The sequence below is a fragment of the Trichoderma asperellum genome, chromosome 3 (genome assembly GCF_020647865.1).
Source record: "Trichoderma asperellum chromosome 3, complete sequence".
Taxonomy (NCBI): Eukaryota; Fungi; Ascomycota; class Sordariomycetes; order Hypocreales; family Hypocreaceae; genus Trichoderma; species Trichoderma asperellum.
In genome coordinates, this window is record NC_089417.1 from 4,863,480 (window position 1) to 4,877,213 (window position 13,734).

The following is a 13,734-nucleotide window of genomic DNA, read 5'->3' on the forward strand; positions in this document are numbered from 1 at the left end:
AAAGCCGTCTTACAACTTCATATGCGGAATGTCTTTCTAGAAAAAGCCAGTACTTCAATTAGCTCTACCTGCTTGGCCCTACTCATGACCCTCTCGTACTCGCCAATTTGAACCAATCGTTTTGCACACATGAGAAGTACAACAGTATTCATAAAAACTATATTGGCTTAGCTAGCCATTTTCTACAACAGATATTCGACTGCTCTCCTCACAAAGTAGTGCTAGTTTTGGCATTCTGCAAAGACGAATGCTTGCTACCTCATATCCAGACTCTAAATGGTCGGGAATTCGCAGTTAGTACTACTTTAGAATACATGTTCGCACTTGTGTATGAGTTTTTATAGCATCATGTATTCTATACCATGTGGTGCCTGTTGCATCAATGTATCACTCTTAGGGTGGGCACGCCATATCACGACTGAGAAAGGGATCTGTAATGGCCTTGATGATAAATGCTATTTATCTTGTCCCTCTACTGACATTATATGATTCCTATCTAATCCAATGAGACATACAACGTCTTGCCGCCCCAACATGTCACTACGAAACTTAAACGGATACAGCAAGGGGCTAGTAGGGGAGAGAAAAAAAAAAAAAGTCTAAAATGCCGTTTTGCCCAAGCCCCTGTCGATCAAACCAATTGTTTGAAACCAAAGGGCATTGTCTCCGTTACTTTGTAGTAAAATACTCAAACGTCAGCTTCCCTATATCTGTTTTCACAGGTAAGGGACTGCTTATAATTTACACCAGGGTATAATCTATACGAAAGAAGTCACAGAAATCACTCACCTAGGGAAGATATGATAAAGCCATTTCCCTTCTTTCTGCACCATTGACAAATATCAGCGGGCATTCTTTTAATCCTCTTCGAAGGGATCATTTAGTGGGCAGAAACGGGAAGACGTGCTCCGGAGCCCATAATGACTTGTACGAGAGCATTCTTATTCCATGCCAAGATCATACTATACACAATTGTCACTTGAAGATGCCACATGTTGTATAGCCGGGATAATGCAGACTGAATTTGAACAGCTATAAGCTGTTTCATCAGACTGCCGTCTATTGTATTTCTATCCTGTATTATAAAACGGCGTTTATATATATATCTTTTAATGACATAAGAAAAAAAAAAGAGCAAACGCCCACGAGGCTCTCCGACGATAGCGCACCAGCATTGTCGTCAGTAGTTGAGCCTCGGTCCAAACACGCCGTCCCAGCGATGGCGTAGAAGCACTGTCGCTGTCGAGATTTCTCATTCCGTACACATTCCACTCGTTAGACAGCGGGTATTAAACGCTGATGGGGTATCATATCAACTGAAAAAAAGCGAGAAAAAAAAATGCAAAGGAAAAAAATGCAAGGAACAAGCCCATCTTCAAACAAGAGTCATACCCCAGCTCTTCGCAAGAGGGGACGACACTTGTGAATACTATGGGTGCCGAGGTATATGCTGTGAGATCCCTTGAAAATAGCCTGGTATGATAGCGCGAGAGCATTGTCACAACCAGATTCTTTCCAAGTTCATACAGCTTTGCCCTCTGAAAGTAATGTGATGGTGTTGCCACCTTGACAGAAAAGGCCGTAACCCATCGGTGGCTGCCTCAAGTGAAAAGATGAGTGTGACCGTAAAGAGGGGTCGTATAGACGACTGAAGAATAAAAGAGTGTATATCAAGGATGCCGGTATAAGTGGAGAAGGCCCTTGAATAAAGGGAAAGGTAAAATGGTAGGTTGAACTACCCATGTATGAATGGTAATTTTGGGCAGGTGAAAACGTCGTCAGTGCCAAGTTGTTGTTGAAGGCCAGATCCCGGCTGGTGTTGCTGCCTTGAGTGATGCGCCTCACAGGCAGCGATCTAAACCTCTTGGGCTCGCCGGGAAAGCCTCCCGAAGCCGCGGTGCGCAGCTTCCCGTCTTGCTGCGCCATCCTCAAGCGTATTAGGAGAGCCAGTGTCGTCAAGCCTTGAGCTAGGAGGGTTTCCTATGACCTTTAACAGGGCCAGCATGACCAAGGAGCTAAGAATGCTAACGCCCAGGATTCCAATCATTGTAAGATTGCTCTTGCGGAATTGATGGGGGCCTGGTTTGGCATCCTCAGGCCACCCTGTGTACAGAGCGTATGTAGTAGTAACACTGCCTAGATTTCCCAGGCCGGATACAAGAGCTGTTGCGGCTGCCACACCAACTTCGCCATGTCGGCGTTGGAAGATTTCGGAAGTCCACGTCATGCAAATTGGGACGGTTGGTCCAAGACCAAAGCCCACCATCAGAAGACCTCCATAACGAGCCCACCCGTTTTGAACAGCAAAAGTGGTTGTCAGTAAGCCTGCGATTTGGATGCAGACGGCTGCTGAGAAGAAGAATGGCCTCAGGTGATGAAAGCGGTCGGAAACAGGCGTGACTAGGAGAATGGCGATCAAGTCCATCTATAATATACAGTGTTAGGAACAATAGATGGATGGAGACCAAGATGCAAGAGACTCACAATCCAGATAGGAGCAAAGAGTAAGCTAACGACAATATCGCTCGCCTGTGGCTGGATTGCAGCAATGATGACCGATCCATAGAGCTGAGTGCCGATTCCGACTCCGACTACTCCGAAATACATCAGGCATAGAGGCCATAGTCGCCAGTCAAGCAGCACAAGGCAGAGGTCCTTGACGCCCCATGGGCGAGCATGGTACACACGCCTGAGCTCAGAGTAATGAACCAAAGCATCTTCACCTTTGAGAACTTCAGGGGTAGCCGGAAGCCACTTGAACAAACCAGTACGCTTCCTCTCCTCGCCTGGCGCCAGGGGTCTGTCAGGGAGCCACCATAGCAGCGTAAAGCTCAAGACAACGGCAACAAGCCCGTAGATGAGAAACATCCACCTAAAGCCAACCAGGCCTCCATCGCCGTCCATGAGCTGGAATCCCGCCGAGACGAGGCCGACCACAGCCGCGGACACCTGAGAGGCAGTGAAGTACATGCCAATTCGCTTGGCTGTGCGAGATGGAGGGTAAAAGAGGGTCAGATAAAACGCCATGCCCGGCCACATGCCAGCAATAACCAAGCCCAAAAGGAAACGTAGCAGTTTGAGGCTCCAGGGTGACTGCACAGCCGCGAAGCATGAGCCAACAACCCCAGTGGCGAAGACGATTCTAGCCATCCAGACTCGGGGGCTGAGCTTGCTCATTATGAGATTTGATGGGAAGTCAAAGATGACGTAGGAGACATAGAATAGCGCAAGTGCTGTTGATACGTCTTTGGGGGTGAGCCCGAGGACGGTCTCCAAGTCATGGCCTTTGTCCCTGTTCATTGTCTGGGCAATGCCAATGTTGGAGCGAATTGCCGAGCAAAGAAAGTATAGAATCCAGAAGGCTGAGGGGTTGGTTAGTTTCAATCTCAAAACGAGTGAGCTGGAAAATCAGCTTATACTGACGAGGGATAATTCTGAGATCGATTTTCCTTGGCAGAGAGCAAGAGTTAGCCGGCAACTATTCCTATAAGAGTGAGGATGAGGCAAAGCCCAGTACCGATAGACCTTCTCCACCGTTTCGTTGTCGTAGTCGGCCGGTCGGACATCGCCCCCATATCGACTCTCGGGACCACCATGAGATGATGCAGAGGGAGAGAAAACAACGCTCTCAGTGTTGTTTGGCTTTTTGAAATCGCCATCAGGCGGTGCTGCTTGGGAGGCCATCCTTGGACGGGCGCTCTTCAAACGCTGCTACGAGGGCTTATTTCCGACCGGCACGACAATAAGGGCTCGGAGGACGAAAAAGGCCGCAAAAGATAATCAAGTAAAATAAGAAGACGTCTGAATTATATGGGCGACTTGAGATTTCAAGCTTGGAAAAGAAAATAAACAAAAAACAAATGCAGAAAGTGTTGAAGCTCAAGAGCTAGAAAAAAAAAGTGGGTGGCTCGATCTTGCCGCGATTAACCTTCTCTCAACAATTTTGCGCCGTTTCCAGCGATAGCCGAGGGCTCTTGCGCGACATGGACAGCGCCAAGGCCAAGGATGCAAGGGCCGAGACCGGATAGCACAGGCTATGGATACCTGCCTATGAGCTAGGTATTGGCAACTTAATCAGACATTACAAGCGAGAGTCAGGCAAATACATGCCCTGTGTCTACAAGTTACTAGGTAGTACTCCGTATATATGTAGGTACGGAATAGTTACAGTATTTGTGGTATTAGATGATGGCAATAGGCAATTGGCGCTGTCGCGTTTCTGAGCTCAGTGAAGCTTCCTGTGGCTCGGCAATCGGATCTTGATAAGGCGTGCGGGTCCACAGCATCGGGTCCAAGCCATGTGTATAAAAGGAGTGCAGCCCAAAGAACGCTATATTCGCATAAGAATAGTAGCATACAGTGCCTAGCACTCATAAACGCCAAGCTGTAAATAAGGATTGCAATTAGCCTTTGTACATCTCATGCAGTCTAGATATTTCATCTCATTTCGCATTTCGTTTGCGTATCATGGGGGCTTACCTCAAAGGCTCATTTTGTAGGTCCATAATAGCGGATACAGGCCCAGATAACACTCTAATGCTTAGAACTCCGTAATTGTGGGCAGCACTGATTCAGCGTGTATTGCATAGTAATAGTAGTAGTAGTAGTAGGTATTATATTGGCCAATCCGATCGCTTACACTCTCTTGTCTCGTAAGTATCATCACTTACAAATTGTTTAATATCCCTCCATACAGTGATTTACTTGTATACCAGGTAGTACTAGTAGATGCTTCCATGCTAGGTACTACTAGTAGGTATGCAGTAAGGTAATCACTATTGCAATCTAGATATTACCTACTGCCTACTCTCTACACTGTGCACACCTGCAAGTCCCAGCTAGTGAATTCGGGCTGCAGCTCCCACCGCTGCTGTGCCCTTGCATGGTGTCTGCCTGAGGATCTGACCTGCCAGCCTCACCTTTTGGTCTGTATGCGTCAATGCCTGAGATTCAAGTCACCGCCCCCAACAGCCTCGTTTTCAATCCACTCGCTTTTTGCGGCTCTGCTTCAGAACCTCGATCGTCCTCATAAAGGCTTCACCGGACCGCCTCAGGCCACAGGTTTTCAGCGTCTCATGAAGCTGCCTTCGTCTGGAGCCTCTTACTGGGCTTTGCCGCCTACGCCTCGCACAGTTGGTCCTGATGCCTGTTTTTGCGTGCAAGCCGACCGCCAGGTCTCTATCCAGGTCATGTGGAGGATGACCCTCCGCCGGAAGTCATCCAGCTTTCCGCATTTAAAACGGAATTTGTCATAGTAATGCACGCACAGAGTTATTGGCGGAACGTTGGTAACCACCGCCTGGAGTGCCGTGTATATCAAGTGACCACGGGAAAGGTGAAAAGGGGGGGTAGCATCTCATCAAACGACTTGGTTGGTCATGGCTTTACTCTCTCAATCATGTTAGCTGGATTTCTCATCGCTCCCATCTCCAGGCTGTACAGCGAGGGCTAAACCAATCATGGCCACCATCAACTAGCCAAACAGGCATCGCCGCTCAGCAGAATTTCGTCCTTCCGCTGTGGATACGTGGAGAGAATGTCAGGGGCGCATGAGATGCCAGAGGCTTTCTTGAAGTCCTGCATAAGCCCCGAGGATCTTCTGCCCCAGCAACTCCTTAGCAGCCATCCATCAGCTTCCTGTTTATGAATCAGGCCGGCAGCCACCTAAAAGCTGAAGCATTCGTTGGCCAGCTTCATCCTGTTCTCAGCCTAGCGTCAGCCAGCCGGCCAAGGAATACGACCAGCTGGGTCTCATCCCACGAGGCCAGAAGCTTTGTGCAGGGCGTTCCGACATGGATGGCTTCTCTATGTTTAGGCAAGCAAGCATACAGCTGTCCACCAAAGCTGGGGCGAGCTATGCCTGGCGCCGTGTCAAACTACCGGTTCACAAGGATGCCATACCAAAGTTGGCAGTGCCTCGGTTGCCGCCTGGTCGACTGAACATCACAGCTCCCAAGCCGTTATGCCATTCTTTAAACCGGGCGCAGCGCGTTGCGGTATAGTTTGCCCCGCGTGCGTCATGAACTTGCCCAATGAGTCACTCGCTTGGTGAGCGCATCAAGGAGGCCGCGGGCTTATTATCTTTCATCTAAAATCAGTCACCCTGGAGAGACGAGCCCTCGGTGCCTAAAAGAGCTCGGGACTTATTAAGGGGCCGAGGTAGCGCATCTGGGTCTCACGGTTCTTTGATAGATTGAAGCTTCAAGAGGGAGCTTGAGAGCCAGGCAGTCAACGGTGGAGTCTATGCAACGAAACAAGCACAGCCACCTAGCCAGCCACCGACAGCTCCTTGCCACAGCTCCTTGCCACAGCTCCTCGCCACAGCTTTTGCAGCTGCTTGCCACAAGCGCCCTGTCACACCACGTGACCTTGGCTGACTAATGACCAATGACCTGCTTTCGAGGCGGAGCTGACGAGGGCCTTGCGCAAAACATTCATACCAGAATTTTCAGGCCATCATCCCGACCTCGAACTAACAGTACCAGCATCGACAGCCGGCCGAGCTGCAATTCACAGGCCGCAGAAATCACAAGCCAACGGCCAGCTGCCGCTCTTTGCCCTGGAGGCCGCACTTCGAGCGCAGTCGCTGCGCCCTTGTCACCCGGAGCGCCACCATCGCCGAGTTTCCAGAGCATCGTTGAGCTTAAAGTACTGTGTCGTCACCCAAAACTCCAGCTAGGGTATATTTCCGACTTACACGCCACCATGAGCGTCGCATACGAGCCCCGATCCTTTATCCATGAGGGTGCCTATCCCCCCATAGGCGACGAGCATGATCATGCCGCCGAGCAACGCTTCACAGACTCCGATGTTGCCGAGCACCTCAGCCATTATACCGCAGAAGCTTCCATGCTACCAGATGACAGAGGCGTCATGGGAGATGAAAGAGACATCCTAGCTGATGACGATGCTGTCGTTCAAGAAGCAGCCCAACTAGACCTCGACACACCAGAGTTCTCATCGCCGCTCCAGGTCGCCCTGCATGCGCCGCCGCTACCAGATCCTATACACGAAAGCAAAGAGCTTCCACGCACCGACATATCTTCTCCGTCATCGCGAGTAAAGCCCATCATCAAACCAGAGCGTGAAGTTCACAAGAAGTCGGATGGGAAATTTCACTGTCCTCTAGATGATTGCAAAGAGGATGTCCGTGCATTCTCCCGCAAATGCGAATGGAAGTAAGTTAACCCCATCCCCCTCCTCCCCCACTATCTGCGAAGCTCAAAGCTAACCGGATACACCTACAGCAAGCACATGGACAAGCACGAACGCCCTTATCGCTGCCCGGCGGAAGGATGTGAAAATCTTCCTGGTTTTACATACTCTGGTGGCCTCCTCCGACATGAGCGGGAGGTTCATGGCAAGCACGGGGGCCCTAAGAACACCGTCAACTGTCCGCACCCCAACTGCAAGCGACATACTGGCAAGGGCTTCTCTCGACAGGAGAACCTTAACGAGCATCTTCGTCGAGTACATACAAACATGGATACTTCGGCATCTCCAGTTGAGGCCGCCGCCTCTCCTGACGACAATGAAAGCGAGAAATCTGGGACGAAGCGAAAACGCCGCCTAAGTAGCCAAGGGGGAGACGAGCTCTCTGATCTTCGTGATGAGATCAAGCGGGTGCGAGAGGAAAACGAGAAGCTCAAGTCCGAGATGGACCAGCAACAGGAGCACTCTCTGGCTATGATGGCGCAAATTGCAGAGCTGCAAGATGCGCTAAATCATAGCCTTAATCCTCATGGGCTCGGAGCCCCCACGGCACAGATGATTTAGGAGCCTCTACCCGATGCGCTTTGCTTCCCCGGCATAAATGTGTCAGACGAGACACCAGATTGCGATTGCGATATGCCGACATATATCCCATGAGACTTATTAAACACACACTCCCCGCTCTGTATATTTTTTTTTTATTAAACCTTAAATCCTCCCCTCTTCTCTTTTTACACATACATAACCCATCTCTCACGAAGACAAAATCATATAATGCATAGACTTGTCCCTCGCCTATTCCCCTTTTCATGAACACCTTCACCACTTTCCCCCAATCTGCGCCTTGGGACGATCAATGGGATCAACTATCACCAGTACGGTGGACGCATATCAGGAGCTAACGGATCTTTTTTTCTTTCTTTTCTTTTCTTTTCTTTTCACTGCTTTTCATTTTTACACTAAGGAGGTTGCCTCTGTTATTTAGAAGAGGGACATTATTATCGTTATATATATTTCCCCCAACGGCGTTTCACAGGGTATCAGGGACAGGTGGCACGGGAGAATACGGCATCCACGGTATCCTAAGTTTTTTAACGCTTTCCCTGCATTTAAGAGACTGGCTAAAGATTGGAGAATTGCCGGGGGAACAGATCCTCCGGAAGGGCAGGCAAATGGACATGACTTGGTATAAGGATGAACCATGGAAGCAGGAGGTTCATCCTGTGTATGAGTGTTTTATAGCGCTGGTTTCTTTTTTTGGTTTTTGGTTTTTTTTGTAATTTAGATTCACTCACCTCTACGTGGCTCCGGACTCGGCACTAAAGACGAACCTCTTTTCTTTCCAGCGGTTCAAATCATTCATATATACCCACTTCTCTATACTCCCTTCGCTTCCATTTTCAAGTAATCGTGACTCTGGTGCTCAATATTTAGTATTGACAATCTGACCAACCATTGAAGTCGGTAACTCAAACTCCCATTCGTAATCCAGGTAAAAACCTGAGCCAAAGGATATATATAACTATAAGCAGCTGATAACAAGCAAATGAATTATCACAGCATTATCGGCCTTCAAAACTTATATAATCTCATGTATATAAATATATATATATATATGCCAATCTCTGTTTTTACCCCCCTCTCCATGCCATACTCCTCCCAATGCAAAAACACAAAGTAGCAAAGCGAAGGCCGACCCATCATCAGATAACGCTTCAAAAATCCCATAAAAAAAAGGTTTGTCCTCCCATTGTCATCATCTATATACACACGCATACGATTTTGCTAGCGCGGGCTCGACCGTTTTCTTCCCCTTATTACTTTTTTTGTGGTCGTATAAATGACTCTTTTCTCTTCCTCTATTGATTTGTATCACACTTTGTCATGTGTCCCCCCTCTTTTTCTCTCTTTCTCTAATCCCACTTCCTTCATTCATGTCAAGCTTGTTTCCTCTCTTTTCTCCTCTTACCTTTTTTTTTCTCGGGCTAGAGGTATAAAAGGACAGGACGAAGAGAAAAACAGCATAGCGTTTCAACTCCTACCATCTCACCACATGCCGTCTGACCTACACAGCATGGATATAATTAGCAGGGACACTGGCCGTCACGCCAGCCTTTTCGACTTCTGCCCAGCCATCGCCGGGATCGTCCTTGATCAGCACAAAACGCTCGCCCTCCGTCATGGAATGCTCTGCTTCGCTCTGTGCCGTGTAGTCATACAGAGCTTCTACATATCGCAGCTTCTTGGCACCTCGCTTGGGCGCCACCGCAGGGCCCTTCTTCCTTGAAGCAGCGGCTATTGATGATGTGGTTGATGTGGAGTAAGTCGAAGATGGGCGAGCAGATGCCGCGGGTGTTGATGGTGCAATGTTGAGATCGATATATGTGGCCGGTACGAGACCTTCCTTATAACCGTCACGAACCTTGACCCAGCCAGTACCATCTATATAACATATAAGTTTCAGGGACTTTCAGTGACAAGGGGATTCTTTGATACTCACCATCTACTTCCAAAACCACCACTTCTTTGCCTTCTGCTACCGATAGCTCTCCATCTCCACCAGCTTCAAACTGGTACAGCATCTTGCCCTTCTTTTCTTCCCTTTCAACAATGCCATTCGTGCTACCCGCTGGTGGTTGCGAGATATATGCCGTGGGAGGAGGCGCAACTATCCTATTCCTCTTTGGGGGAGCCGCTCCAACTGCAGCAACTGCAGCAACTTTGGCGGGTGCTGCAACAGGTGTGGTCGCCTTGGGTGGTGTTTCGGAAGGCGTATCTTCTGATGGCGTCTGTGGCGCAGACACGACGGACTGCCGTAGTGACTGTGAGCTTGCCGAGTTCATGGTATTAGATCGTGTGAGGTTGTCCTCTGACACGTGCGCTGGGGATCCTGCGTCAGGTGTGAGAAGCCTATTAGTGGCGGCCTGGCGCTCAGCCTTGATCTTCTTTCGCTCTTCCTTATTCAGCTCGCCAGGGCAATCCGCGGGCACCTTCATCTCGCACTTGCTATGGCATGTATAGCCGCAATCTCGACAGTCAAATCCCTTGGCGCTCAAGCCCCAGATACGATCTCCACACAAGTCGCAATTGGTTGGTATCTTGAAGGTTTGGCTCTTAAAGTTGTGGTTTTTAGCCCCCAGTGTGACATCGCCAACTACAGACGTAATGGTGGTGGTTTCAACTTCAGCCGTAAGCCGTTTCTGGTCCACAGCAATAAGATTCTCCTGCATAGCAAACAGCGTGCGGATGACTTCAACCTCGTCTTTCTTCTCTTTACCTTCTCGGACACGCTGCTTGAGCCGCTTAACGGTGTCAACCTCTCTTCGCTGCTTGTCAACCTCTCTCCGGAGCTCAGCTAGCTGAGACTTGGATTTGGTTAGTACGTTGCGCAGGTAAATTTTGGCCGTCTCATCGACAATCATGAGGTCGTCATCATGCCAGACGGGGCTAGCTTCGAAGACCTTGTCTGGTGGCTCGTGGAAGGCGCCCATGTTGTGGCGCATATACATCATGGAATCCAGATGGGGCAGGTTTCTCTGGATTTCCTTGCCTTGGTGCTCGATAAGTCCGTTGCTCTGTTGAAGCATGGCAGTCTCCAGCCGAGTTGCCACATCCCACAAAAAGTTGAGCTTCAACGTTTTGAACTCACTCAAGTCTTGCAAGCTGTCCATAACCTCGGGGATGTATTCGTGGTAATATTTTTCCTTCTGTTTGTTGGTAACGTTGATGGCGATGAGATAGGTATTTTTGGCGTTATTCATGTCAAAAAGCTGCTGTTGGTAGGCGCTCTGTGCTTTGGCCTTATCGGCGTGTGATTCAGTCTTCTTGCGCTTGCTCTCGAGGTCTTGGCATGTGCTATCGTATTTGCCTTTTACTTTGCGCAAATCGGCATAGCACGCATCGCGGCCAGCTTCGAGCTTATCGGCATATTCGGCATGGCGCTTACGCAGCTCGTCGAATCGGGCATTGTAGAACTTTAGGGGTTCAGCAACTTGGGATATAAGGTTGCTCGCATAGCGATCGTGCTCGGTGGCGCGAGATTCGAGCGTGGTAAGTTGAGTAGACCATGTGGTTAGGGAAGCACTATTGGCGCGACATTATCAGCGCCTATTCATAACATGTCACATCAAATCAAACACAGCGCACATTCGCCGCACATATGCCGCACTCTCCATTTCCTCCTATTGGGGGTCTTTTGGGCTTACCTTTCAAGAGAACCGGGAGTCAAGGTCGGGTTGTCGCCAACGCTCAGGTTGGATATTTTCCTATTCTTCTTCTCAAAGTACTTCTTGGCAAGCGCATCGAGCTTTGCGCTGTATTCCTTTTCGATGGCGGCTCGTTCGCGGTAGAACTGCTGGATCTCGTCGAGCCAAGAGATTCCATTGTTGACCCAGGCATTGGCGGATTTGAAGCCATCCTATGAGTAGCAGTCTTGGTCAGCATTGCGCCCAGAAGACGGGTGGTGATGTTGGGCCATAGCAGCTTCGGCTTCTACGTCAGCTCCAGCTTCAACTTCAGCCTCCGTCTCCTAACTGCTCCTTCTTGTTTCCTTCTTCCTTCTTCCTTCTTCCAAAGCCACTACGAGTCTACCATCGCCAAGCTCGCAAACGCACCTTTAGCTCTGCGCCAAAGGTAGGCGCAGTGTCCACCTCGGCCATGGTGGGAGAAGACAAAGACGCCTTACTGACACTGGCGGCAGTTTCGAATTGGGGCGCAAGTCATGCAATGCCGGCGTCTGTCCATGCAAGGACAAGGCAACAAAAGCTGATGCTAATGCTGGCAGGCTCCAGCAACGTCGTCTCGCGAGTGGAAATGCAGCGTCTGGCCGTTCCGGACGTGGGGAAACGAGGTCAGATGTGAGATGGCATCCGGCAGGATGGGGGGGAAAGAGACTACATACGCGGCTTTGCGACTTTATTGGGGCGCAGCTTGGAGTTGGTCAGGCAACTAGGGCGGGCAGCTTTCAGGGGGCTGCGGCGCTAGCACTCGGCGGTTGGGCCCTGCAACGTGCTGAAGACCCCGCCAAATCTTCAGCGCTTCCCGCTCAAGCTCGGCGGCGTTACGGGGAAATGGGCGGAGCTGAGGGGCTGTCAAAGGTGCGTGTCTTGAAGGAGACGATCCTCATAATATGCATAGTATGGTAGGGCATCTACGGCTGTATGGAAGCTTGAGGATGGGATATTCCGGGCACCGCGTCTCAGCGCCAGAGGGAGAGATGCAAGATTGCAATAATACCGTGTGTATGACTGTCCACTATAGTAATCGTACATTGTGCAGGAATATTCCCGGCTGATGCGCCCTCAATTCGCCACCTCCACGTACAGCAAGTAGCGCCTGTATGTCCCCCGCGAGTAGGTATAATTCAGGTTGTGCAGTGTGCAAGCTGCGGGATCGCTTCATAATGCAACCAAGCCCTTCCTCCTTCATTCCTCCGCATAGCTTTGGCCTTTCTCTTGTTCTCTATTTTTCTTCCTTCTTTTCTATTGCTCTCAACAATCTTGTATTTCGCTTCGTGACATCAATTCCAGCCATCAGCCGTGCCGGCGCCCCGCCAGGTTAGATGCCGCAACCCGACTCGGTTCCACCGTATGGCTCTCAACCCAGCACGACACACCGTCCGCCGTGTCCCACCGTGCAGGCTCGATTGGGGCGATGTGATACTTGTCGGGGCCATAGGTAGGCGATTCTTGGAACAGGTCGATGCCCGCCTGCGTTGCTTGGAACAGGCAGTCTCGATTGGCGTCTTGCAGCTCTTCAAAGACGCCCAGGATAGTGACTGACACGCTGTCTTGGTGGAGGATGATGTAGACCCGGCGGTCTCTGTCGTGGGGCGCTCGGTATGCCATTGAAAGTGCGTTGCTCTCTTAGGGTGTTGATAAAGGCAGGATGTTTCTTCGTTGGCGTTGCGTGAACATTAATGTCAATGTTGACTGCGATGATGATGCTTGACGGTTCTCCATGTCTCGAGCTCAAATTGCCGGAGGCAAATGAATGATCATCTTCGAATGCTGTATGACGTAGGGCGCTGCTCTAGACATGGAAATCTAGATAGATCTGATCCTATCGATAACCGAATAACACCAGCAGTAACTCTGCATACAGGGACTAAGGGAGGTCGGTAGCCTCTATGAGGAATCTTACTTACACCTACCATGTACTACAGTATATGCTCATCATACATGGCGTTATTTTGAGGTCATCCTTTTTGCCGTACATACGTCTTCCAAATCTGCTGGTACGGACTTATTCACAGAATTGAGATTGATCCGTGATGACATCAGCCAAGCTAAATTTTGAGTTTCGTTTCGGACGGTTTCGTGCATATCAGTAGACGACCGTTATTAGAAAGGGACTGTGGGGTAATAATAGCTTGTCCTTGAGAACGGAATACTGTCTGCGTACTGCTATACCTACCAAGGCTATATAGGTAGTAGGTACTAAAGCTACCTTGTGTCTTTTTAAGCTAAATCAAACAAGGGTCTTTGTCTCCAGGCTCTTTCAACTCGGTGAGATGAGCCAAGA

The 13,734-nt window shown here is 49.7% G+C and overlaps 5 protein-coding genes across 6 annotated transcripts; 2 read left to right on the plus strand and 3 right to left on the minus strand.

The window, feature by feature from the left end:
* Nucleotides 1–1,001: 1,001 nt before the first annotated feature.
* Nucleotides 1,002–3,892, minus strand: TrAFT101_006209 (uncharacterized protein). Of its 2 annotated transcripts, XM_066127682.1 has the most exons (4): nucleotides 3,518–3,892; nucleotides 3,424–3,449; nucleotides 2,485–3,362; nucleotides 1,002–2,425 (listed from the first exon to the last, which is right to left on the minus strand). In XM_066127682.1, exons 1-4 carry the CDS (start codon nucleotides 3,682–3,684, stop codon nucleotides 1,856–1,858), a joined length of 1,641 nt encoding a protein of 546 aa, XP_065983795.1. In that variant the 5' UTR covers nucleotides 3,685–3,892; the 3' UTR covers nucleotides 1,002–1,855. The 2 variants fall into 2 exon arrangements, with proteins under 2 accessions (XP_065983795.1, XP_065983796.1); XM_066127683.1 differs by having other exon boundaries at nucleotides 3,424–3,892.
* A 1,039-nt stretch (nucleotides 3,893–4,931) lies between these two features.
* On the plus strand, nucleotides 4,932–5,255 carry TrAFT101_006210 (uncharacterized protein; the record flags this gene model as incomplete). Its single annotated transcript, XM_066127684.1, has 1 exon — nucleotides 4,932–5,255. The coding sequence occupies one exon, from the start codon at nucleotides 4,932–4,934 to the stop codon at nucleotides 5,253–5,255; it is 324 nt and encodes a 107-aa protein (XP_065983797.1).
* Nucleotides 5,256–6,387: 1,132 nt separating this feature from the next.
* Nucleotides 6,388–7,776, plus strand: TrAFT101_006211 (uncharacterized protein; the record flags this gene model as incomplete). Its single annotated transcript, XM_024900197.2, has 2 exons — nucleotides 6,388–7,178; nucleotides 7,248–7,776. 2 exons carry the CDS (start codon nucleotides 6,388–6,390, stop codon nucleotides 7,774–7,776), a joined length of 1,320 nt encoding a protein of 439 aa, XP_024760739.2.
* A 1,000-nt stretch (nucleotides 7,777–8,776) lies between these two features.
* On the minus strand, nucleotides 8,777–12,086 carry TrAFT101_006212 (uncharacterized protein). Its single transcript, XM_024908231.2, has 4 exons — nucleotides 11,826–12,086; nucleotides 11,418–11,629; nucleotides 9,713–11,295; nucleotides 8,777–9,654 (listed from the first exon to the last, which is right to left on the minus strand). Exons 1-4 carry the CDS (start codon nucleotides 11,868–11,870, stop codon nucleotides 9,278–9,280), a joined length of 2,217 nt encoding a protein of 738 aa, XP_024760740.2. The 5' UTR covers nucleotides 11,871–12,086; the 3' UTR covers nucleotides 8,777–9,277.
* Nucleotides 12,087–12,743: 657 nt separating this feature from the next.
* TrAFT101_006213 (uncharacterized protein) lies at nucleotides 12,744–13,058 on the minus strand (the record flags this gene model as incomplete). Its single annotated transcript, XM_066127685.1, has 1 exon — nucleotides 12,744–13,058. The coding sequence occupies one exon, from the start codon at nucleotides 13,056–13,058 to the stop codon at nucleotides 12,744–12,746; it is 315 nt and encodes a 104-aa protein (XP_065983798.1).
* Between the last annotated feature and the right edge of the window lie 676 nt (nucleotides 13,059–13,734).

Excerpts from the sequence above, each read along its gene's own strand:
- TrAFT101_006209 (XM_066127682.1), bottom strand. The coding sequence starts at position 3,684 with ATGGCCTCCCAAGCAGCACCGCCTGATGGCGATTTCAAAAAGCCAAAC. Across the intron at positions 3,450-3,517 it reads ACGGTGGAGAAGGTCTATCG|GAAAATCGATCTCAGAATTA; the intron begins GTACTGGGCTTT and ends CTCTCTGCCAAG. Across the intron at positions 2,426-2,484 it reads TCTTTGCTCCTATCTGGATT|ATGGACTTGATCGCCATTCT; the intron begins GTGAGTCTCTTG and ends TGTATATTATAG.
- TrAFT101_006212 (XM_024908231.2), bottom strand. The coding sequence starts at position 11,870 with ATGGCCGAGGTGGACACTGCGCCTACCTTTGGCGCAGAGCTAAAG. Across the intron at positions 11,630-11,825 it reads CCTTTGGCGCAGAGCTAAAG|GATGGCTTCAAATCCGCCAA; the intron begins GTGCGTTTGCGA and ends TGCTACTCATAG. Across the intron at positions 11,296-11,417 it reads ACTCCCGGTTCTCTTGAAAG|TGCTTCCCTAACCACATGGT; the intron begins GTAAGCCCAAAA and ends TCGCGCCAATAG.